At 44.5% G+C, this 25,824-nt stretch overlaps 1 protein-coding gene across 5 annotated transcripts in view; it reads right to left on the bottom strand.

Moving 5' to 3' along the window:
• Positions 1-18,798: 18,798 nt before the first annotated feature.
• The window catches only part of ZNF664 (zinc finger protein 664), a 36,537-nt gene continuing 29,511 nt past the window's right edge, over positions 18,799-25,824 (bottom strand). For all 5 annotated transcript variants that reach the window (XM_070386306.1, XM_070386307.1, XM_070386309.1 and 2 more), the window contains 2 exons: positions 22,766-22,826; positions 18,799-22,658 (listed from right to left, as the gene is read on the bottom strand). In XM_070386306.1, coding sequence (XP_070242407.1) covers positions 21,297-22,154 — 858 coding nt within the window. In that variant the 5' untranslated portion in view covers positions 22,155-22,658; positions 22,766-22,826 and the 3' untranslated portion in view covers positions 18,799-21,296. The remainder of the gene's footprint in view (positions 22,659-22,765; positions 22,827-25,824) is intronic.

Below are 25,824 nucleotides of genomic sequence, written 5' to 3'. Positions count from 1 at the left end.
CAGCCTCTCTTGTCCCTTGATAAAGAGCTGGGAGCAGAGACGGAGAGAAATCACGACTTGTGCAAATAAGCACCAAAGTTTTCCAAATGCTGGATGCACACGTATACTCTGTCCTCTCCTATTTTTAGGATTGAATCCTAATCACAGCCCGGAGCAGCAGTTCTCAGCCAGGGACATTCTGCCTGCCCTCCTCCCTGCAGGGGAAGTACGGCAGTGTCTGGAGACATTTTTGATTGTCACAACTGGGAGGATGCTTCAGGCCTCTAGTGGGTGGAGGTCAGGGATGCCACTCAACATCCTGCAGGGACCAAGATGGCCCCACAGCAAAGAATGACGCGTCTCAAATGTCAATAGTGCTGAGGCCAAGAAACCCTGGCCTCCAGTAATACAATATATGGAAGTATCTTATCTTTCTGTCTTATCGCATTCTTCAGCTTAATGATGCAAAGAACAAAACTCACATCCACTGGAAGATGAAGCCTTTAGGTTGGCCCTCATGCCCGCGGCATTTCAAGATGACAGTGGCCCGTGGCAGAATGATGAAGTTGGGGGTGACCTCTCAGTGAGGTATCTGGGCTGCCTCCTGGATCCCTTGGGAGCCTGGCTACAAGTTTGGAGAGAAGTTGACTGGGGTCCTGGTGTTTCAAGAGGCTTTTCACTCTTCATATCAAGGACCTTGTATGTAACACACAGTGGTGATGCAGCAGATGAGCACCTGCCATGATCACTGCTCAGGGTACAGTGGGCTTCCTCTTCCTTTTTTATTTTATGTTTTGTTAAGATTTACTGATTTACTTACTTTATTTTGGGAGTGTGCTGGGTCTTGGTTGCTGTGTATGGGCTTTCTCTCGTTGTGATGCGAGGGCTTTGCATTGCAGTGGCTTCTCTTGCTGCGGAGCATGGGCTCTAGGGCCCGTGTAAGCCCAGTGGTCTGGGTACACTGGCTTAGTTCCGGTCAGGGAACTCAGATCCCACATTCCGAGGCATGTGGGGTCTTCCCGGACCAGGGACCAAGCCAGTGTCCTTCGGAGTGAGTGCAAGGTGGACTTTTGACTCCTGGACCACCAGGGAAGTCCTACACGTGTTACTCCTTTGAACAGCTGCACAGGGTGTGGGGCAGAGGTCGGCGAGGCAGGCAGAGGGCAGTTCCTGACTTGTCCTTGACTTAGATGGTCTCTGCTCTTTGAGAATTTAGGATGTGCTAAGGGAAGGGAACTGGTATCTTGGCAGATCCAGCAGTCACACTCAGGGACTTAGGAAACCCCTGCCAATCTACGGCCCCGGGATGAAGAAATGCCTGCGAGTTGATACTACGGGCCGTCTCCTGTGTTCATCATCATGGAGATCAGTGTTTCTGTGAGCAGTGTTCTTGGCCCCCAATGAGGGCAAAGACAGAACATATCCATCAGACAACTGTAGAATCCCCACCAGAGAAGTGAGACTTATCTGGGTTGCCTTGAGTGCCCGAAAATAGGCAAAGACCCAACTCAGTTTGAATCCATCAACTGTACATTCACTCTGTATTCATTGATGATTGAAAAGATAACAAGGGCTTCCCTGATGGTCCAGTGGTTAAGAATCCACCTTGCAATTCGAGGGACACAGGTTTGATCCCTGATCCAGGAAGATCCCACAGACTTCAGAGTAACTAAGTCCGTGTACCACAGCCGCTGAGCCCGTGCCCTAGAGCCGGCACTCCACAACATGAGAACCACCACGATGAGAAGCCCACACGCTGCAAGGAAGAGCAGCCCCCGCTCGATGCAACTAGAGAAAGCCCTCATGCTTCTCAATGAAGACCCCAGTGAGGCTAATAAATAATCTAAAGAGAGAGAGAAAAGATAACGAAAGTAGAAGCAGAAGGCGAGGATTAGGGATGTTGCTGACTTTAGGTTTATGCCGATGGAGCTGCCGTACTCATTACTGCCATCAGGTCATACGGTTGGGAAAAGCCTCCCCTTTTTGACTGTCAAGTTTCCAGACACCCCTCTTTTTGGAGGGAACCCCATCGTGTGGCTCTTGCTTCGAGGCAGCTCACTGTGTCAGCAAAAGTCGAGACACCCATATTCCTGCTCCCTGGTAGCCCAGGCGCAGACACGTGGCCAAGGTATGACCACCTGGGTAGCGTGCTGGGGCGAACAGTGTCCCCGTAAACTCATGTCCACTGTGAACCTGTGAGTGTGACCTTATCGGAAATACAGCAGACACCAATACAGACACCCCTGCTTGGGACCTTGAACCCTGAAGGTGAGACACAGAGCCCAGTGTCAGAGGACTGCCCGCCCAGGTAAAATGATGCAAACTTTGGGGACTTCCCTGGTGCTCCGGGGGCATTTTACCTTCCAATGCAGGGGGTGTGGGTTCGATCCCTGCTTGGGGAGCTAAGATCCCACATGCCTCCTGGCCAGAAAACAAAAATATAAAACAGAAGCAATAGTGTAACAAATTCAATAAAGACTTTAAAAATGGTCCACATGTGTATCCATGGCTGAGTTCCCTTGTTGTCCATCTGAAACTATCATAACATTGTTAATCAGCTATACGCCAACACAGAATAAAAAGCTTTAAAAAATAAAAGAGCCTTAAAAAATGGTCCACATCAAAAAAATTCTTTGAAAAAAATTTTTAAAAAACAGTACAAACTTTTGGTTATTATTTCTTTTTCCTGCCCTACCAGGAGCAAACAAAATCTGGTTGGTTTCATCCATTTTCCTTTTTCATTCTCTCCGAGCTTCAATGTCCCTGATAAACCAGTCCATGGGTGAGGATACTTTCCAGAGGGTAAGGTCATTCTGCCCTACTGCATACCCACCTGGGGCCAGCTCCCCGGGGTGCTCAGTGGGCATCGCAGAGAAACAAACCATAACTGATCACTTCCGACTCTGGGCTCTGGGGCCAAGTTCCCAGCCTCTTCCTGAGTTCATCTGATCTCTGCAAGTGTTGTGTTGAAGAAGGAACTTGTATCCTACGTGTATACACCTTGTTCTATTTTTAATATCCATGGGCTTATATATGGGGCTTCCCTGGTGGCTCAGTGGTAAAAAATCCACATGCAATGCAGGAGATGCGAGGGACATGGGTTTGATCCCAAAGTCGGGAAGATCTCCCAGAGGAGGGCATGGCAACCCACTCCAGTATTCTTGCCTGGGAAATCCCATGGACAGAAACTTATATATAAGAGAGAAATGGATTTTTAAAGTTGGATGATTCCATAAAAAAAGAAGCATCAAACAGGGTCTACTGAAGTTTCTTGGATCAAGTGCAAGTTGCTAACTCAGCCTTAACCACGTAACACAAGAAGTTTAGGGAAGCATCGAACTCCACGGGCAAGTTGGAAAAGCGCTTTCCTTTTTAATTCACAGAGCAGAGAGAATTGGCTGGACTTCCACCTTACATTAAACTCGGGTCCAAGACCGTGTCAACCAGATACAAGGATCGTGCCTGGGTGGAAGCCAGGAACTGCGGCAGCCCCGCCTCTCTCCCAAGAGGCTGCAGTGTTATTACCCCATTACATAGTCAGGCAAACTAAAGCCACGTGGACGGGGTGAGACGGCGGTGCTACATTCAACTCGAGAACCCATGCATCTAGCTGCCCCTTGGTGATGAGAAGGGGAGTTTAAGGGAGAATGAGGGGAGAAAAAGAAAAATATAAATTGCTAAGGAAACCTTTGTGCCTTAAACTTAGTAAAGTGTGTGGGAGGAAGGATGGATATTTATGCAAATCAGTGTGTGTGTACAAATTAGCCTATTAACGGAGGATCTAGTCATGACCTAACACACCACCTTATTTCAATGGACCAAAAGCATTTTCTATTTTCATTTTATTTAATACATCTATTTTAACTCACTAACACCATCTTTTTCTAAAGTATGAACAAAAGATCACAAATCCTTTCTTTATCTGACGCTTCATTTACTTTTGTAAATCAAACAGACTTCTCCTACTGACTTAGAATGTCAAAAAAAATCTTGATATTTGTATGAAAATGATTTCAGGTTTCATCTTGCTTTAGATACATGCATTTTTCCAATTCACCATGATCATGTTCCTATTTAAATAATACGAATACCTCCCACTTTAAACAATATATATTTAGGCTTTCTGCTTTAGAAATACTTCCCAATTTACATATTGAAATTTGCATTCAGGAGAGATCCGTTAATACCTGAGACAGGAGACCAAGTATCTCCTTGTCCAAACCCAAGTCCGGCTCCTCTGAGCTCTCTTCTCCCCAGGCCTCATCCTTGGGCACTGACTTCCATCAGCTGGTCCGGCTGTGACTAAGTCCCTTTAGAAAGGATCCCCTACCCTTGATATCTGATCACTTGTCCTGTCTTCAGCAAGAATCCTGCCAAGTCAGTTTAGCAAGATTCCCTACCCTCAATGTATCCTCTTGGTAACTGTCCATCCACCAATCTGCCCCACCATTGATTATAAATCTCCAGCTGTCTTTGCTGTATTCAGAGTTGAGCCTGATCTCTCCTGCATCTTGAGTCCTGACACCTACCGTCCTAAATAAAGCCTTCTGTACCACCATTATAACAAGTGTCAGAATAACTTTTCTTTTGGGCTGCACTGCATGGCTTGCAGGATCTTAGTTCCTTGATCCGGAACATGGCAGTGAAAGCACCAAATCCTAAACCACTAGACCCTCAGGGAACTCCTCACCACTAGACCACCAGTAAACTCCTCACCACTAGACTGCCAGGGAACTCCTCAGAGTAACTTAAAAAAAAAAAGGGAGGGGGGGCAAAAAAGCATCTCACCGCTTGAAACCATCTGGGTGAAAAAGCATTATCAGTATAATGTAATATATTAAAAACCCATATATTAAAGAGTATTATTAATATAATGCAATATATTAAAAACCCATATTTTACAAACCAATATTCAAAACAAGAGTGCTCTGGGACTTCCCTGGTGGTCCAATAGCTAAGAATCCACCTTCCAATGCAGGCGATGCGAGTTCGAACCCTGGTCAGGGAACTCAGAAACCCCTTGTCCCGGGGCAACTAAGCCCTCTCACCCCAACAAAAGACCCTGCATAATATAACTATGACCTAACACAGCCAAATAAATAATTTGAAAAAAAAAAAAAGAGAGAGCATGCCAGAACATGCCTTCTTCCTCTACTCTTCCCGGTGGTCTTGTTCATGCCTACAGAATTCAGAGGTGATTCTCAGCCATTCTCCCTACGTCATCATTAACACAGGTGCCATCACCTCCAACTGGACCAACCAATCCTTCTGCCCAATTTTCCCCATTGCCCCACCCCCCTTCTCCAATCTACCACCACCCAACACTCAACTCCCCCGGTGGCATTCGGAATAGTCTTCCAAACCTCCTAGCTCTGGGCCACCCAATGCTTTCCAACCTTCCTACACATACCCAATGTTCCAGAACCTTCCGGGCCCTCCACCATTGCTCTTGACATCGTGACTGCATGGGACGAGCCCAGTGCCAGCTCACACCCGCCTGCGTGTCTCAGCTTGACGCTCCTGACGTCAAGTTCACACTGAGATGTTCTGTGGCTGCATTATCTTCCTGCGGTAGGTGGGAGAGCCACCAGCCAGGAAAATGTTTCATTTCTTTGCCACCCACGGTGCCAGTTCAATGGATCAGACATGGTGGGTATCCAGTAAATACTCATTGAGCAACTGAACAGACGTCACTATTGAATTCAACAGACCTGAAAACACGGAGGGAAAATCTTAAAAGATTTGTTTTCTGGAAGAACATTTTAGCCCTGGTTGCGGGGCCTGATGAATTTAAATCATTCAAAGTGAGCGGGCGCCCTCTTGTGGACTCAAGATGACAGTACATCACAGAAAAGCGTTCCGATGCCCGAGTTCTGAGATCTCTTGCCTGGAGGTTTTTTCCCCTCCTGACCACAGGCAAGGGGCACATGAAACCATTCCAGTAAGAAAGCTAAGGTCAACACATAGGTGACTCAGTAGCTCACTCAGAGGATTTAGCTTCTCCTTATGCCAACCAGGTAACAGGAGCTGTGGATACATTAGGGAATTTGATCCCTCCCCCTGAAAATGAAGAGAGACATAAAAAGCCCACGGACTAATACAACGTGCGGTCCTTGATTGGACTGTGGTTAAAACAAACCAGCAGTCATTGGTACAGCAAGAAACCCCGTACACAAATGTTCATTGCAGCTTCATTCATTAGCAACGGAAAAAAAGGAGACTGCCCAACTGTCCACCAACCAGAAACAGGATAATACGCGGCAAGGAAAAGGAGGAAGTTATTGCGACGCACACAACGTGGGTGAGTATTAAACATTGTCCTGCGTTAGAGAAACCTCACACTCAACAGTACACATCGTATGCTTCTATTTAAATGAAGTTCCAGAAGAGATGATGGTAGGAAAAATTGGAACAGGGGTAGCCTGTGGTTGGGAGTTGGGCTTGCAAAAGGGGTCTGGGGGCACTTTCTGGGGTGATGATAATGCGTAACTTGATAGGGATTTGGGTTACGCAGATGTACGCGTTTGTCTTAACTCATCAGATGTTACACTTAAAACAAGTGTGTCATTACACAGGTAAATTTTACCCCAACAAGAAAAACAACAACAAAACTACTGAAGGCTTATCCGTGATGCCCATGCTCAAGTGTTTTGGGGAAGGAGAATGCTGAGATCTGCACATTGCTTTGAAATGCATTGAAAAACTAAGAGGGATGAATGGACGCACAGGTGGATAGGTACATGACAAAGCCAAACGCAAGATGTTAATTATAAAAACTCGCGGTGTTGGATATGTATATGGATGATCACCAAAATTCTTTCCACATTTGAAAATCTTGAGGGGATATTTGAATAGAGGCTGGGCATTAGATGACTGAATAAATTCTGCTCCTCTTTTATGAATGATGGTGCTGCTGTGGTTCATAGGAAAATGTCCTTATTTTCAAAGACAAATATTCAAGTATTTACAGGTGAAGTGTCATAATGTCTCAAACAAGTTAAAATGCTCTCGAAAGGGAAATGAAGGTAAAATTGCAAACTGTTAATAATTGTTACATCCATGTAATGGACGTAGGGGTGTCAATTATTCTGTTTTCTCTCTTTAAAATTTTTCATAATAAAAAGAAGACATGCTCTCTCAAGGCGCTTAGACTTCAACATCGAGTGAAAGTTCTGTCCGTTTTTCCTTGTCTAGTTGCATCCTTATGTTTTTTGTTCTAAAAATTAGTTCTATATGAGGATGAAGAAAATTTGTTAATAAGGTGTAATCTGGTGATGAGCATCGCATACGAAGAAGGGAAATACAAAGAGGATGAGTGAATGAAAAGATAAAAGACAAAATTAACCAGAAAGCACGTAATGAAAGGGGAGAGGACAGGTAAGTGTGGGAAGGAGGACATTTACCTGCTCCCATGAATCCTGGACAGAATATTTGCAAATGTGCCCCTTCCCCATACTTCTTATCTTGGTCACTGGCATCACCTTGTATCCACCTCCAAAGTCAAGACCGAGAGACTGCTCATCCACATCTGCAAGGTTCTGTATTCATCTCCTTTCAGCTTTACAAGAGCCAATTGCCATAGGTACAAATCTTATTCCTGTCTTACAGATGAGGAATCTGAGGCACAGAGAGGTCAAGCAATTGGCTTAAAATCACACAGCTAAGAAATAAGGAACCAAAATCAAAGCCAGGAAAAGTCCTTCAAAATCTGCTTCCACTATGATTTTTTTCCCGACTCTGCATTCTAAATATTTCTCCAAAATGTCATTCCCTTTTTGGGATCTTTTTTTTCATTGTGTTGACATATATATAACATTTATCATTTTAGTCTCCTTCTTCTTGACCACGCCACACGGCACGTTGGATCTTAGTTCCCTGACCAGAGATTGAAGCTGCACCCCTTGCACTGGAAGCACAGAGTCTTAATCACTGGACTGCCAGGGACATCCCCATTTTAGCTGTTTTTAAGTATACGGTTCAGTGGCATCAGGTATATTCAAATGTTATGCAAACATCCCCACCATCTGTCACCACAGCTTTTTCATCTTCCCCAAAACAAATTTTGTCCCCACTAAACACTAACTCCCCATTCCTCCTCCTCCAGTACCTGGCAGCCACTCGTCTACTTTCTGCCTATAAATTTGACCACTTTAGGTACCTCATATAAGTGGAATCATACAATATTTGTATGATACTCGACATAATGTCCTCAAACTCAATCATGTTGTATTCACAGCATGTGTAGGAATTTCCTATCTATTTAAGGCTGAGTACCATCCCATTGTGTGGACAGACCCCACTGCGCTTATTTGTTCATCCATCAATGGACACTTGAGTTGTTTCCACCTTTTGACAAGTATGAATCATGCTGCTTCTATGAACACAAGCAGACAAATATCTGTTGGCGTCCCTGCTTTCAAATCTTTGGGGTTTGTACCCAGAAGTGGGATTGCATGATCTGATGGTGATTCCAGGAGACCGGGTTTCTTGGTTAGCTTTGCCCCCTCTGTTTTGCAATCACCCACCACCTTTTCCAGTGTCCTGTGCATAACACGGAAACAGGAAATCTTTTCCCCTTTGAATTACTATAACCATGACAATGATAAGTATCTTAAGACGGAGATGTCAGCTTCTATAAACTACGGCTACTGCCGCTAAGTCACTTCAGTCGTGTCTGACTCTGTGCGACCCCATAGACGGCAGCCCACCATAAACTACAAAGGTGGCTTTATAGGAACTGCCCTGGTGGTCCAGTGGTTAAGAATCCACCTTCCAGTGCAGGAGACGCATGTTTGATTCCTGGTTGGGGAACCAAGGTCCCACATGCTGTGGAGCAACTAAACCTGATCACTGCAATGAAGACCCAATGCAGCCAAAATTAAAGTATGTATATATATTTTAATATATATATAATATAATAAAATACAGTAGAAGAAGATGGAGTTAATGATGGTCTTAAAGTACCAGGGGTAGCTATAAAAAAATAATAAAGGTGGTTTATAAGTTCCCCGTATTGTTGCCCGGAGAGGGAGAAAAGGAGGCAGAGCAGAAGGAATATCTTTTAACCACCCATAAGCGCATAAGCTTTTCTGGTCTTTAAGCTAAAATACGCCCTACTGGGCTGCTGTGCCATTCAGCCATCTTTTGAGCACTCTTACACGTTTAGCGGAACTTTCTTTGGTCAGATAGTGGTCATTGATGAGCCCCGCAGGAAAATGAAAAGGGAAGATAATGTTAATTTGCTGACACACAGGCTTGGGATATGTACAGCCAAAAAGGACTGCTTCATCAATAGGCTGTCTTATCAGAAACACTTGGCACGCTTCACCAAGCAGTTGTTTAAGAGTCTTTTTTAAAAACATTATCATCCGTGGTATGATTTACAGGCAATGGTCTGAGCTCTTGGAAGGAAACCTGCTTTTTCAAGCCACAGCACAAGTGAAGTAATGGTTTGTAACTCAATGATTTATAAGCTAGACTCTTAATTTTCATTTTATATTATCCCAAAGACATTGCCTGATGAAATCACATCCTGCTTCTGTTTCTTACGATACTACCCGTGGTGGCATTAGTGGCAAAGAACCTGCCTGCCAATGCAGGAGATGTAAGAGACATGGGTTTGATCCCTGGGTCCAGAAGATCCCCTGGAGAGGGCATGGCAACCCACTACAGTATTCTTGCCGGGAGAATCCCATGGACAGAAGAGCCTGGAGAGCTACAGCCCATGGGGTGGCAAAGAGTCAGACATGACTGAAGTGACTTGGCATGCACCTCTCACAAAACAAAACCACAAAGTCTTCTTAGCATTATTAATTGTATCTTTAAATAATTTTTAAAATTTACTTTTGGCTGTGTGGGTCTTTGTTGCTGCACGAGTCTTCTCTAGTTGCAGAAAGCAGGGACTACTCTCTAGTTTCAAAATAAGGGCTCCTCATGGCGGTGGCTTCTCTTGTTTCGGACACGGGCTCTCGGGTACTCGGGCTTCAGTAGACGTAGCACACAGGCTCAGTCGCTGCAGCTCCCGGGTTGTGGAGAACAGGCTTAACAGTCATGGTGCACAAGCTTAGTTACTCCTCGGCATGTGGGATCTTCTCGGACCAGGGATCGAACCCATGTCTCCTGCATTGGCAGGCAGATTATTTAGCACTGAACCACCAGTGAAGCCCAATTAATTATATCTTTTTATCTTTTAAATGAGTGATCATTGAAGGACTAGCCTAGATATAATTAATAAAACTTAGAATTAACAAAGAACTTAAACATATGACACAAAGGGGCATGAGAGGCAACATTGAACTTAGATAAGAAAGGCATAAATTGAACAGAGAATGCGCGAAAACTTGGGATTGTGAAGTTTAGTAACATTCACAGTAGTTGCTTTCACAGCATTTGGGGTGGGTGGACCCAGAAAGATGCTTTACAGACAACAGAAATATTCTTAAAGTAATCCATAGAACAGATGTAGAATGGAAGTTTTTGCATTCCCCCTCTCCAAGAGAGAAAAAAAAATGTTTAGAAAGTTGTAGGGAGGTAGGGATGGAGAAGGGCATGGTATGCTTGCCTGGAGAAGCCCATGGACAGAGGAGCCTGGTGGGCTACAAGTCCATAGGGTCCCAAAGAGTCATATGCAATGGAAGCAACTTAGCACACACACATGCAGGGAGGTAGGGAACCCAGATGGGTAATAACAAAGAACCTGTATAATAGCCCCGACCCACCCCTTTGACCACTAGAGGGGGCTATCCATGCATTTAAAGCCACATCACTTCATTTTTCCAAGTGACACGATTCGATTTTTAACTTGCTTGATCCAAAATAACCAAAGACTTAATTTTTGACCTCTCTAGCCATGTGACATAGAATGGTCAAGTTCTCAGTGCTCAACAGCTCTTATTTCCTTAGGTAGAATAACTTTGGCATTTGACTCTGCCATGCTAATAAAATGGATCTGGGTGGTTTTCTTTAGCTTTGTTCTAAAATGTATCTACTCTAGAAATAGGTGAGGGCAATTGAGAGGTACCAACTTCCAGTTACAAAATAAATAAGTCATGGGGAATGAAATGGACAACATGGGAAATACAGCCAATAACATTTTTAAAAGATGTGTATGGTGACAGATGGTAACTAGACTTAGCTTAGTGATCATTTTGTAATGCAAAGAAATATCAAATCTCTGTGTTGTGCAGCTAGAACACAACACTGCAGGGAAATTATACTTCAATAATAGATGGATGGCTGTATCAACTCTAATAAAGACAACAGCAACACTATTTCTAGTAAAAAGTAAATAATAAAGCAAATTGTTCTTCAGTCTGAGGATACCTTCTTTTTGACAGGGACATTTTTAAAGTCTTCATTGAATTTGTTACAGTATTGCTGGCCTTCCCTGGTGGCTCAGAGGGTAAAGCATCTGCCTGCAATGCAGGAAACCCAGCTTCAATCCCTGGGTTGGGAAGATCCCCCGGAGAAGGAAACAGCAACCCACTCCAGTATTCTTGCCTGGAGAATCCCATAGACGGAGGAGCCTGGTAGGCTGGAGTCCACGGGGTTGCAAAGAGTCAGACATGACTGAGCGACTTCACTTTCACAGTACAGCTACTGTTTTATGTTTTGGCTTTTTGGCAGCAAAGAATGTGGGATCTTAGCTCCCAGACCAGGAATTGAACCCGCACCCCCTGCATTGGAAGGTGAAGTCTTGGGCCACTAGACAGCCAGGGAGGTTCCCTGAGAGCATTCTTTGTTTTATAAAAGGAAAATGAACATCCCTCACTACTTCATGGGCTTAACAAATACCCCAAACTATCCAGAGAACATAAAACTCTTTAGTGTATGATTAATATTCAACTGTGGTTGGATGGTGTCACAGACTCAAAGGACATGAGTTTGAGCAAACTCCAAGAGATAGTGAAGGCCAAGGGTCTTGAAGAGTCAGACACGACTTAGTGACTGAACGACTACAACAACATAAGTGAGTCAGCAACTTCTAGATGACTATTCTTTACCCAGGAGACAAAAAAAAAAAAAAGAATCCCAGCTTGGCTTTTTTCCATCAAATAATTGGCTCTTTCCCAGTTAGTCACATAACTCAAGTTTGCTTAAGTACTGTCAGCTAATTTGATTATATTATTCAAGACTAAATCATGAAGGCAAATGAAATATAATTAATTCTAAAGCAAATGTATCTATTTTCCTGTTCCATACTCAAGGGGGTTATTGAGTGATTGCTTCACCCCATTGGTGTGCATATTAAACTTGTGTTGGGGGCTTCCCAGGTGGCTCCGTGGTAAAAGAATCTGCCTGCCAATGCAGGAGACACGGGTTCAATCACTGAGCTGTGAAGATTCCCTGGAGAAGGAAATGGCAATCCACTCTAGTATTCTTGCCTGGGAAATCCCATGGACAGAGGAGCCTGGCAGGCTACAGTCCATAGGGTCTCAAAGAGTCAAACACAACTTAGCAACTAAACAAAAACCACACACACACACCATCTATCATTGCACTAAAATTGTGTCGATATTCCAAGGCAGTGATTAGAGGGGCCCGAGGACTTCGGGAAACTTGAACACGCATGATGTAGTGCGTGTTTTCTGAGAGTGAAGAAAAGAAGAGAGAAGAGACCCCAGGTGATGCTTCAGAGCTGATGGGGATCACAAGCCACTTCCCTGCAGGGGTCCCTGACAACACTGGCCTCTCAAGCCTTTGAGGAGGCCCCGCACTGAGCACTGAGGTTGACAGCAATCTTTCTCCCAGGCTTCTTGCAGTACAAGGATCTCTTGAGGATATTGATTAGCACTTTTGTTGAGATGGAACACTTAACGCTGGAAAGAGAGTTATTCACACATCTCCCTGCCGCTTGGTCTGAGTCAGGTCTGCACCTTGCCGAACATGAGATCAAAACACAGGGGAAATTAGGAAGCGACTTGAGATGGCCAACTGGCGAGTACCCTGGATGTGTGATTAAAGACAGCTGGAGTTCACGGACTCCGGCTTTTCGTCCTTCCTTTCCTCAGAATGACTGTTCTGTAAATATTACTTTTGTGTATTCACATGGGGCAGAAATTTCATTTGGGGGACTTCCCTGGTGGTCCAGTGGTTAAGACTTTGCCTTCCAAGGCAGGGGGTGTGGGTTCCATCCCTGGTCGGGAAGCTAAGATCCCAGGTACCCGTGGCCAAAAAAACAAAACACAAAACAGAAGCAGTGTTGCAACAGATTCGATAAAGACTTTAAAAACGGTTCATATCAAAGCCATATGTATTTAAATATACATTTTTTTTTTTTTAAGAAATTTCTACTGGGGCGGTCTGGCCTGATGTCATCTCAAACTCAGTCTCTGTAGGCATGTGGTCAGTCTGGACCACCCTTGGATCTGGTCAGGAGCCCCTGCCCGGGGGTCCATGCTTTAGACAGCTCCACTTGGACCCTCTCGGGGGCCATGAGGATGTGCCCACCTGGATCCCTGCCTCCACACTGTGCTCCAAATCCCCGCCCTCATCGTCACCAGAGGTTTCTCCCCCAACAGCCCCGGCCTCAGTCCTTGGGCCCACACAGGCTTTTCCCAGGGTCCAGGTGCCCAGGAGTCCTGGATCGGACTATTCTTGTGAACCCAGAACCTTCCCTCTCCCCGTTGCCTGGGAAGCATCCCTGTCACCAGGGTGTGCAGCCTCTCTTTACTGCAGAGACCAGAAAGGTCTCCCTGCTTCTGGTCCGGCCCAATGGGCTATCCACTCACCCCACTGAGGGTCTCCTTCACTCCCCTATGACACTCCTCCCTGAACACTAGAGCCCCTTCCCCTCCTTCCTTCAGGCAGGGGTGCCAGGTTTGGCAAATGAAAATAGAAGGCACTTGGTTAGATGTGAATCTCAGATGGATGAATAAACGACGAGTACGTTTTAGCATCAGTAGGTCAAATATCTGAAAATCAAATGTAACCAGGCATTCTGCACTTCATTAGGCAACCTTATCTATGTGTGGCTCCTCGGGATCCAGGGGGCCCCTCCTCTGCCCCCCAACAACTCCTTGGGGTCCTAACAGTGTTGTATGTTATGGGTTATCCTTATTTTTTCAGAATGACTCAGCACAGTGATAGGTGAAAGGAACAAGAACAAAAAATGGTCTTGATAAAGATCAAGCATATTAAATTCAAAGGCTTGGTTTACGGTTTTTCTTTAGTATGTATTTACTTGGCTGTGCTAGGTCTTAGCTATGGCATGTGGAATCTTTGATCTTCACTGCAGCACGTGAGATCTAGTTCCCTGACCAGGGATCGAACCTGGGCCCCCTGCATTGGGAGCATGATGTCTTAGCCACTGGATCCCCAGGGAAGTCCCCGGCTCAGTTTACTTTCAACTAATAGATGAATTTAGGGCTATAAAAACTTTTACTCATTTCCATCACACCTGAGATACGTTACATGGTATTGTCACTGCCATTCATCTCTAAATAGTTGGCACGTGCACTGACTTCCTGGCTAGCTGTCAGCCTGAAGGGGAAGGGATGTTTTGCTAGTTTTTTGTGAATCTCCAAGTGGATAGGATTTTTGTCTCCTTCTCAGCACCTTTGATTTGTAAGATGTTTTACAGTCAGAGGATGTGGCCTGTGGGATTTATGCATTTTGGAATCTGATGAGATTTTCTTTCTGGGATAAAACATGGTCAGTTTTTATGAATGCTCCAAGAGGGTTTGTTGACACAAAGTTCAGAGACAGCTGATAGATCAAGTTTGTTAACAGTGATGGTTGGTTTTTGTCTAATTGATTTGCAGATTTCTGAGATATGAGGATTAATATGTTCTGTTGTGGTTGGGAATTAATTTCTCACTGTACCTCTAAACACATAAGCTCTCTCTTTCAAAGCTATGTTTTTAGTTGAACAAAGGTACATAACTATTTATCTTGACAACTTATTCCCTGCATAAATGGATGCTTTTTACCTTGCATTTTATTGGCAAGGCTGCCACCACTGGCTTTCTGTTAATATTTTCCTGGTATGTTTTTTCCCTTTCTTATTTTCAGCCTTTTGTGTCACTTCTTTCTCGTACATGGTCTCTTATAATCAACCTGTACACATATTTGTGGTGAAGTTTACCGTTCAACTTGAAAATGTCCAGAAACAGCAGAATTTAATCCATTCATATTTATTAGAATGCAAACGGAAAGTGTTCATCGCTCAGTCAACTCTTTGTGACGCTATGGACTACACAGCCCACCAAGCTCCTCTGTCCATGGAATTCTCCGGGCAAGAATACTGTAGTGAGTTGCCATTCCCTTCTCCAGGGGATATTCCTGACCCAGGGATTGAACCCTGATCTCCTGCATTGCAGACTGACTCTTTACAGCCTGAGCCACCAGGGCCTCACTATGATGAGTACTATGCTGACATCTACTCCTGCTCTCTTATGTTTTTTAAGATTTTTGGTGTGGGCCGTTTTTAAAGTCCTTACTGAATCTGTCACAATTTCACTTCTATGTTTTGACTTTTTGGCCCTGAGATGTGGGATCTTAGTTCCCCAGCCAGGGATCACACCTGCAACCCCTGCACTGGAAGGTGAAGTCTTGACCACTGGACCACCAGGGAAGTCCCTTGCCATCTTATTTTATGCTTCTCTTTCTTTTGATTTCTTCTCCTGATGTGTACTGGATCGAGTGAGCTGTCTTGGCATACAGTACGTAGGAAACTGATTCTTCTCCAAACACTGTTGGCAGCAGTGATGCTGTGTGGCCTGCTGGTCGCTAGTTGACATCTCCAGCTAATTCCTCACAGCATGTTAGGAGGACTCACCCTCTGGACTAAGTCCCTGTGTATCTTGAGCTTATTTCAGAAAGGGAGGGGATGTGCAAGGGCAGAGGAGCACCAGGGTAGAAAGGACACTTTGGGGAACAGACAGGCTGAAGGCTCAAGGTGATTGCTTTAACCATGAACAGGGAGATATTTCCTTAATTTGGTATACCAAGCAAGGGAAGGGGGACACAGAAATGAGACATGGAAGGACACGACACCAAGTGATGTGAATAGGTTTATCTGAACCTAAGTACAGCCTGCCCCAGCACTGGGGCCCTCGCTCCAATTTTACACCAGGAATTGCCTCTCCTGCAACTAAGAGCCAGACTCAGTTGTGGCTCCAGCATTTTCCGTGCATGGAGCTGACTCCTCATGTGTCCAGCCAGTCCTTCTGAAGGACCCAGCTGTTCTCACCTACACAGACTCTCTCACATTGTTCACAGGACTTCTCCCCTGAGCACAGGACACTGTATTGTAACACAGGCTTGCACTGAGCCCACTGTAACAGGTACACACGGACCTTTCACCTTATGCCAACAGTGTCTTCTTGCCTCCCAACACAGCACACGGTTAGTTTTTTTGTTTTGCTATTACCCGGCTTTTGGTTCATCCCAGTGACCCACTGCTGTTCTGACCTCTTAGGTGTCCCTTTTCCCAAGGTCCCTGCACAACAAATAACTGTGTGGCTCAATCAGAAAGTTCTTCTCAATCAGTGATCTTTATCCATTAGAGTCACCAGCTAAATTGAAAAGACTGCCTTCCTCGAAAAACGCCTATATACCCACAGGTACACAAAACTCTGCATACAGTTTAAGAAGGTTCTGGATCTCTTTGAGACCCATCTATAGATCCTGGGTTTAAAAACTCAACATGACACTCCAACTCTAATTCATGATGCAGAGAAGACCTGGGCCAAGACCAACTTTACAGAGGAGGAGGCCAGGTCAGGGTGAACCCACTTTCTGAAGCAGTATGGGGGAGCAGGACCAAAGGGGTACATGCAAAACAGGCTATAAATTGTGTAAATTCACCTGAAAATCAGGAAGAGCAACATACATGTGCTATTATCTTATTCTAAAAGTGTATTTTATTTGCATCTATTATAACTGTTTGCTGTTTAGTCACTAAGTCGTGTCTGACTCTGCGACCCTGCAGACTATAGCCCATCGGGCTCCTCTGTCCATGAGATTTTCCAGGCAGGAATACTGGAGGGGGCTGCCATTTCCTTCTCCAACATTATACCTGCATCTGAACAATGAAAGCACTTTGGTTCAACAGGGCACAGCCCACCAAGACCTCCGCTGACACATGTAACAAACACAGGGCCCGGGAATCTCCAGATTTGCTCATGTGCCTCTTAATATTTTAAAACATAAGGTGAGAATGATTTATTTAAAATGTCTTTGTGTCCTTCTGACCTCAGATTTACTCTACCTTATGCACACCAGGCAGAGAAGGCAATGGCACCCCACTCCAGCACTCTTGCCTGGAAAATCCCATGGACGGAGGAGCCTGGTGGGCTGCAGTCCATGGGGTCGTGAAGAGTCGGACACAACTGAGTGACTTCACTTTCACTTTTCACTTTCATGCACTGGAGAAGGAAATGGCAACCCACTCCAGTGTTCTTGCCTGGAGAATCCCAGGGACAGAGGAGCCTGGCGGGCTACAGTCCATGGGGTTGCAGAGTCGGACACGACTGAAGCAACAGCACCCAAGTACTTTATATGTGTTTATTTTCTCAAATGTCTCCCAGGTTACGTTATTTTCAATACCATTTTACAAATGAGAAACCTGAGGTTCAGAGAAGTTAAGCTCAAGGTCACAGGGTAAGGGCTCTATCACCTTCAGCTTCCCCACCCCTCTTCATCTCAATCCACGTACCAACTCGGCAATCCTACTTATAATCTGCTTCCTGCCCTGTGATGGTATCAACCTCTTTCTCACCTCCTCTTCAGGGTTTGATTTCACCGTTGAGTATTTTTTCTATCTTCTGATATTTGCTTTCACTTATTATTTTCAAATTGCTGAGGATAACAGCAGGCTGTACAGAAAACATTGCTTAATAATTTAAATTTGGGGGAATAACTGAACCAAGAGTTGGAAGGCCCCTGGGAAGGCATCAGGAAACTGGGAAGTGAGCCGTGACTTCACTCTCATACCTGAACCCCCAGCAGGCACAGGAGTGACCTAATGGGTGAACGTGAATGGAATTGTGACCTCTCTGCCCCACCCCACTCACACTGAAAGGGTTGTCTGGATTACTTCTGCCTCAACCAGAAGTGGAGCATAGACTCGCCCCAAGAGGCAGATGGATGCCAGACCTTCTACTGGAGACTGTAGCTCGGGTCTGGGCCACCATTGCTTAGCTGAGAGGTGTCAGGCCTCAGCAGGGGTGGGTGACAGCCATCAAGGGCCACAGCAGAGCTTGCAAAGTGAAATAGAAGCCTATGGGCAGCATACAGATAACTGTTTAGTCGCTCAGTCATGTCCAACTCTTTGCGACCCTGTGGATGTATAGCCCACCAGGCTCCTCTGGCCATGGGAGTTCTCAGGCAAGAATACTGGAGTCGGTTGCCATTTCTTTAATACAAATACCAAAATGGGTCACACAGGAAACGTGAATTGCTAACCTTTAAAAATAATTAAATTTTAAGTAAAAATCTGGATTGTTGGTTTTTCCTTAAAAGAGCAGACCACGTGGGACCCTGAGGCCTGGTTTCCACGATGGAAACAAACAGCTACCGCTGAGCAGGCCATCTTCTCAGGAGGGTGGGCTTTCTCCAGTCTGCCACAGACCTCATGACTCCTTGGTCAACTGCTTGTCCCCTGGGCCAGGGCGTCCTCACATCCTGGTTTGCTGGGATGGTCCCAGTTTAGGCTTGTTGTCCGTGTTTGAGTATTAACAGCAACCTCTTCACTATATCATATGGTCACCTAGACATAATGCACAAGCCCACTCCACCGTACACACACATAGACAGACAGACAGACACACACACACACACCCACCAAATTCATACCACCATATGTCAAGCACAGAACCCTGTTATAAAGTGATTTTATTAAATTGATTTGGACATACTGTAGGTCAAATAATATTTTCCAAAGATAACAATTATGGACTTTAAAGCTCGACATAAAATTAGTAGCTTCAAAAGTGTTAGTCATATTCCCCAGCAACAGCATGATAAAATAATTCAACTATGTAGAAATATAGAACTCTAGGACTAGCTGGAAACTCGGAAATCATTTAGCCTAATGTCCTCATTTTGTACGTGAGAAAACTAGACTCAAAGATTAAGCGATTTTGCCCAAGCTCACATACCTAATAGTAATAAAGCTAGAAATCAAACCAATTTTTCCTAAAACTAAAATTCTATTAATGATATTTCAACTGGCTCGCTATCAACTAAAAGTCTAGGCTTTTCTCTAATGCTCCACACTACTGTGACATGGTAGAGTGTTAAGACACTACAGTAAATCGTAGTCGAGGAATTCAGGCCTGGAAGGGGCTTTATCAAATAACTAAGCCAACCCTCTCTTCGCAAAAAGGAGGAAAATTATGTGAAGTGACTTCCCAAAGGCTTGTTAACAGAGCTATCCAGATGAAAATTCAGATGGTAACACATGTACCACCCCCCCCAATCCCATCTTCTACTTTCACCCACTCAGTTATATGCCCCTTTTAAATCTCCTTTATGCACTGAGGTTTTAGTTATACAAAAACCCCTTCCAGTCAAACAGAAGAACTTAATTCAAATATGAAGAGAAAATCAAGCTTTGTTTCGTATTTCGGTGACTATTTCGGGTAGTTCATTTTCCAACCTCTCAAGACAGTGGACAGACACTGCTAACCTGATCACCCAGTTCAGAGCTTTCAAAAAGCCTTAATTTCCCCCAAAGACTTCCTGAGCAAAAAGGACTACATGTGGGAAATCAACGAAAACAGGAATGAGGAGAGAAACAAAGTTCAAACTTAGTTGCTTTTTGTTGTCATTGGGGACTTTTGGTCTTCTAAACATTCCTGGAGTTCCTCCACATGAGTTTTTATTATCAATGTAGCCAAAAAAAAAAAAAAAAGCGGCCTATAAACGTCAGGATACTGAGCGTTCAGCATCTCCCCCGCCCTGCTGCTCACTACACTCACCGGGCCACGCCTTCTGCTCCGCCCACTGCGCACCGCAAGGCCGACCCACCTGCGAAAGCTGGGCACCTGCGCTCCGCAGCCACCCCGGGCCACCCTCGCTGGCACAAAGGCCTCCCTGACCGCTATCTACTGCCGCCCCCCACCCTCACCCACCCCCCACGGCTCTAAATCATCACCCTAGGTTATTTTCTCCATAGCACTTAATCACTATCTCACACTACGTTATTTGTTTACTTGCTTATCATCTGTCTCCTCCACCAGAAGTCAACTCCACGAGAGTAGGGCCCTTGTCTGTCTTACTCAGTGGTATCCCCCGCAAGGGGCACAGTGCCTGGCACATAGGAGGTGTTCAATAAATACTTGTCCGATGAATGAAGAAAGAAAAGGAGAAGTTTACAGAGACATTCCTGCCTACAAAGGAATGGATATGTAATCTTACACATTATTGCCAAAAATTACAGAAACAGAAACTATTATTAGGGACGCCTCCTACCATCCACTTCTCCTACGGGAAAGTGGCTCCACGTGTTACTAAAGGAGCCCCAGAGGGCAGTTCTGGATGGAGAAAAGTCCTAACTCCGCTCACTTCCTCCTCCCTATTTACATTCAGCTATTTCCCCCCCCCAAAAAAAAAACAAAAAATATTCAAGTTAAAAATATGTGATGTAGCCACTAGAAAATTAAGTCTAACATAGTGACACAGTGATTAGCAGAATTCACAAAATTAAAGTTCAAGGGCGTGTATGCTTGCCAATGATTTTCTCTGATAGGCAAAGTGGCCATCATGAGTCACCTAAAACCTAAAATGAAACTTGATGCCATCTAGGAAGGGGTGGATATTTATGGGCATTTGGAGGATACACGGGTAAAGTGAGTGCAGAAGTAATGGGATACATGGACAGATATGGACAGGCTAAGCCAAGTGGTAACCTCTGAAGTACCAGAACACTACTTGGTGGGAGCTGGCCGTTTTCAGATGCATTTACCGGTATGCTGGGATCAAGAGGAGGAAGATCGTGAGTTCCTGAAATGGGGCAGTATCTGGGGTAACTTTTAGGTAAAGTGTAGACAGAAGGTGACTTAGGAGGCTGCACAACGACCATGGTTTCCTGTGTAGTTATTCCACCAGAATCCCAGGAAATGCACACCCACGACTGGGACCTCACAGCCTGCCCTGGGCACACACTCACAGGAGCTCCAGATTCACAAGTTGTGCAACACACTTGGCATGAATCCAAAAACTCACCCTCACACATGCCTCCTGGAAAACAATGTTCTGCTGGGTCCTGCTGTAAAAATTTCTTGGATCAATGTAGGTATTTACAGGGTTTTTCCTTCCTAGTGGCACTTATGGGTTTTAAGAATTTTTTTTTAAACTCTTAGCAAAACACTTTATATAACTGATATTTTGAGATGGTTTCTCTCCTTTGTGTGCACTCTCTGGTGGATGCAGAGGCTGGTGCTCTGACTGAAGGCCTTCCCACACTCATCACACTTAAAAGGTTTCTCCCCTGTGTGTACTCTCTGATGGATGCAGAGGCTGGAGCTCTGGCTGAAGGCCTTCCCACACCCACAGCACCTATAGGGCTTCTCCCCAGTGTGCACTCTCTGATGGATGCAGAGGCTGGAGCTCTGGCTGAAGGCCTTCCCACACTCATAGCATTTATAGGGCTTCTCTCCTGTGTGGACTCTCTGATGCATGCAGAGGCTGGAAGTGTGCCTGAAGGCCTTCCCACACTCTTCACATTTAAAGGGCTTCTCTCCGGTGTGCACTCTCTGATGCATGCAGAGGTTTGAACTATTGCTAAAGCCCCTTCCACACTCACTACAGACATAGGGTTTCTCACCTGTATGAACTCTCATGTGAATCTGCAGGTGTGAGCTCCAATTGAAGGCTTTGCCACACTCGTAACACTTATAGGGCTTCTCCACTGTGTGGATTTTCTTATGTCTGTTAAGTTTGGTCGTAGTACTAAAATCCTTACCGCAATCGTCACATTTATAGACCTTCTCTCCTGTGTGGTCTCGCCAATGAATGTGAAGTTCTGATATATGAAAGAAACCCTTGTCACACTTGTCACATTTATGGGGCTTCTCAGCAGTGTGAATCTTCTGATGCATAAAAAGATCTGCTCTCTCAGAGAAAAACTCCCTGCACATGGGGCACTTGTAGATCATGGTTCCTATTTGGTATCGTGATTCAGAGATTTCCTTACAATGACTACAGGCGGCTGTCTCAGAGTCTCTCATTTGGCCATGTTGGCGTTTATCTCAAGCTGGCTCTATGTGGGAGGTCTGAGGTCGGCCTAAGCTTTTCCCTGCCTGTCTTTCTATGGAAGGTTTCTTCCTGCATAGTGTTCCTCACTCAGTATTATTGATTATAAAGTGACATGTATATCCACATCAACTCTGGAACTCAATAACACAGCACTTTCTTTAAGATCCTGAGCTGTCAACATTCCAAGAGGCTGCCAAGGTGCAAACCTTTGTGCTTTTAAGCCCCTGGAATCTTCCTCTTGCGGAATAATCTCGTTCGTTTCACTTGCAGGGAAAGGCCTGCCCAGCGTCCCCTGCGGCCGAGGGCGCAATCCTGTGTGCTGGCCTCGGTCCCCAGGAGCCTCCCCGTGCAGAGTCACTATGGCATCCTGCCTCCTTCGCATCAGACGGGAGCCTCCCCAGAAGCCAGCACCACGGGCCCAGGCGTGTCAGTCCTCCGTGTGAGCCTCCCTGCACGGCTGTTGCTCTGGCAGTCTCCTGTAAGAGAAACGTAAACACACACACTGAGAACACCTTTCTCGTCCAGAAAACTGCTGTGGGTTCTATAATTAATTTCCAATAAGCGAGACAGTGGTGACACGGACCTTCTGTGATCTTGAGGAAGGAGCTCTCTCTTCCAGAGATGGGTCTCTTGGATTTGCAGGTCTGAAGAAGAGAATTTGTAGATATCATGCTCCCATTCACAGCCTAAGCACATAATCCAATTACAACCGCTGACTGTCATTATCTGAGCAACACCAAGGGCTAATATTATTGAAAAAGAGAAGAAATCCTCAGAAGACCTACATGTGAGTATGAGAAGCAGCTGTCTACACAAAGGAGCAAGAAGGAAACCCCCTCCACCTGGAACCTCAGAAGGAACAATGCTGCTGCTTCTGGAGCTGAAACACAATACTGAGGAGCCCTCCAATCCAGAGAAAGTAAACACACGACATGTCGGCATCAAGAGTCATTCCCTCGCTTAACTGTCCCAATGGTTTCCTGATGTTCTTAGAATCCCAATCCTTAACTTAAAACCCAAGGTCCTGCATGGCCCTGCCCCACCCGCCCCAACCTCACACACAGCTGGGTGTGTCAGCTGCCCCTCTCCCCTCTTCCTCAAGAAGGCTCCTGGCTGAGACTCTATTTAAATCTCTTATTTGATTCCTTCAAAGTACAGTGAACTTGTAATTATCTAATTGTTCCTTGTTTTTTGTTCTGTCTCCTGTGCTAGAAAGTAAACGCCAGGAGGGAGGAACTTAGTACGTTGCTCACTTACTTACATTCTGGCCAAGCAGAGATGTTCAATCAATACCTACTGGATGCATCCACAGGGTACTTAATGACACCTCCTCTCTCCTGCAGACATGTCCTGCTTCATTCTGCTACAGCAGATAAAGGTATATTTTCCACTGCCTTATTACCAGACTTTTGATAACCAATATGGGACAAAATATACACCAAATAGACACAGAAGAAAATCCCCAAGTACTCCATCTGAAATCTTTTGAGATTTAGGATGCCTTAGCTACATTTTCATGTCCTGTATTATGCTCAGCAAGTGATAACTTCAGTTACTTAGTTAATGAAATAAACAGATCTTAGAATAACATTCTCAATAATATGTTCAATACAAAGACAGGCCACACAAGAGCTTGAGGAGGTTTCTTTAACATTAAAATCACAAAATAAGGGGACCTCCCCAGTGGTCCAGCAGTTAAGATTCCAAGCTTCCAATGCAAGGGATGCAGGTTCAATCCCTGGTCGGGGAATGAAGATCCTACATGCCAAGTAGCATGGCCAAAAAAAAAAAAAAATTGCAAAATAAACGGTACTGTTTCCAGATGGAAGCGTCAAGATAATGTAATTCACCTAAACAACCAAGGTTTCAGCAAAAGAAAATATAATCAGTGTGTGAAAGATTATATATGCTTCTATCCTCTGATTAATCACATTTCTAGAGATCTATCCCAAGATATACTGGCAAAATAGGAGACGGCCAGTTTATTCACTCATGCGGTACCTGTCACAGCAAAACTGCAGGCAGCCCAAGGCCCACCCACTGGGGAGGCCTGAATCAACTATGGGGCTTCCTTACAGGGAACTACTGCTCAGCCATCAAAAAGAGGGAATGGGACGAGCACGATGTACTGACACAAGGAAGCCCAGGTGCTGGTGGTGGTGGTTTAGTCGCTAAGTCGTGTCCGACTCTTGTGACCCCATGGACTGTAGCCTGCCAGGCTCCTCTGTCCATGGGATTCTACAGGCAAGAATACTGGAGTGGGCTGCCATTCCCTTCTCCAGGCCCAGGTAATACTGCCTAGGGAAAAAAAAAAAAGGCACAGATTAATATATCCAACCTGCTACCTTTTGTGCAAAAAAGGAGGGGAATGTGAATTATTTACATATATCTTTACGTGATGTATACAAGTAAACATGGAGAAAGATAATATAAAATGAATTTTTTATTGAAGTATAATTTACAATGCTGTTAGTTTCAGGTGTACAACCAGTGATTCTGTTATACATCTAGATATATATCCCTTTTCAGATTATGGTTATTGCAAGATATTGAGTATAGCTCCCTGTGCTTGAGTTGAGTAGGTCCTTGCTGTCCTCTATTTTATATGTAGTAGTGTGCATATGTTAATCCCAAATGCCTATTTTATCTCCTCCACGCCTATTATCCGGTTTGGTAACAGTTAAGTTTGTTTTCTATATCTGAAAGTCTGTTTTTGTTTAATACAAAATGAATTTAAACAGGAGGAAGCAGAAAAGGATGAAGTAAAACTTCTCTGAATGTAACACTATGTTGTTTTGGCTTTGGAAACATATGTTTATATATTCAAAAAATGAAATTAAATAAACAAGAAAAGCAATTCCTAAAATTTTAAAACAAAATGAAGAAAGTGAACGTTAACTTTCCTGTTATCCACAAAAACCTTTTAAGTACAAGAGACTGAGTGTCCATACTTAGAGGGAAATTCTGTTGATAAATAAAGCTGCAAAGAACTTAAACTTCTTTCATAGTTTAACTGAGTTATAACAAATGTATGTTCATAAAGTAGAATAATGCAAATAACTCATTATGGTAATGTTGTTAGGAACCAAGATTTGAAGTGAAAGAAGTGAGATACTGACATAAAATCAAAATTAAGGAAAAAAATCTTATAATGTAAAATTTTATTTAGAAATATCAGTTTGAATTCACGTTTCCCTTCCTCTTTTTTTTCAGGGTATCCACCAAAAAGGCCTGTAAGCAATGATAACCAACAGCAGTGGTCCCTTCTCTCATGGAACCTTCTCCACCAAATGGCACAGGGAGCTTTGCAGAGTGGTTGGTCTCAAGGCCAGAGCAGCACTTTACACTGTGAGCCTTGGGACACCTTGTTACGCCAGAATGTAAGGAGTCATGCCAAAGAACACAGATGCCAACTTATGAATAGACTCCCACTGGCCAAAACTGGGACAACTGAGCATCAGAAGGAATGATGAATGTGATCCATTGAAACACACTAAATATACAAAATCCCCGAATTCACAGTAATGACAAGGGGTGGGGAGGCATGGAGAGAGGAAGAGAGGGACAGACAGAGACAGAGAGATAGACTCAAGGCACTAAACTGCAAGTTACAGAATACCAACTTTTACCTTTTTTGAAACT

The sequence above is a fragment of the Bos mutus genome, chromosome 17 (genome assembly GCF_027580195.1).
Source record: "Bos mutus isolate GX-2022 chromosome 17, NWIPB_WYAK_1.1, whole genome shotgun sequence".
In the NCBI taxonomy this organism is placed as follows: Eukaryota; Metazoa; Chordata; class Mammalia; order Artiodactyla; family Bovidae; genus Bos; species Bos mutus.
This window is presented reverse-complemented; position numbering and strand designations above follow the sequence as displayed.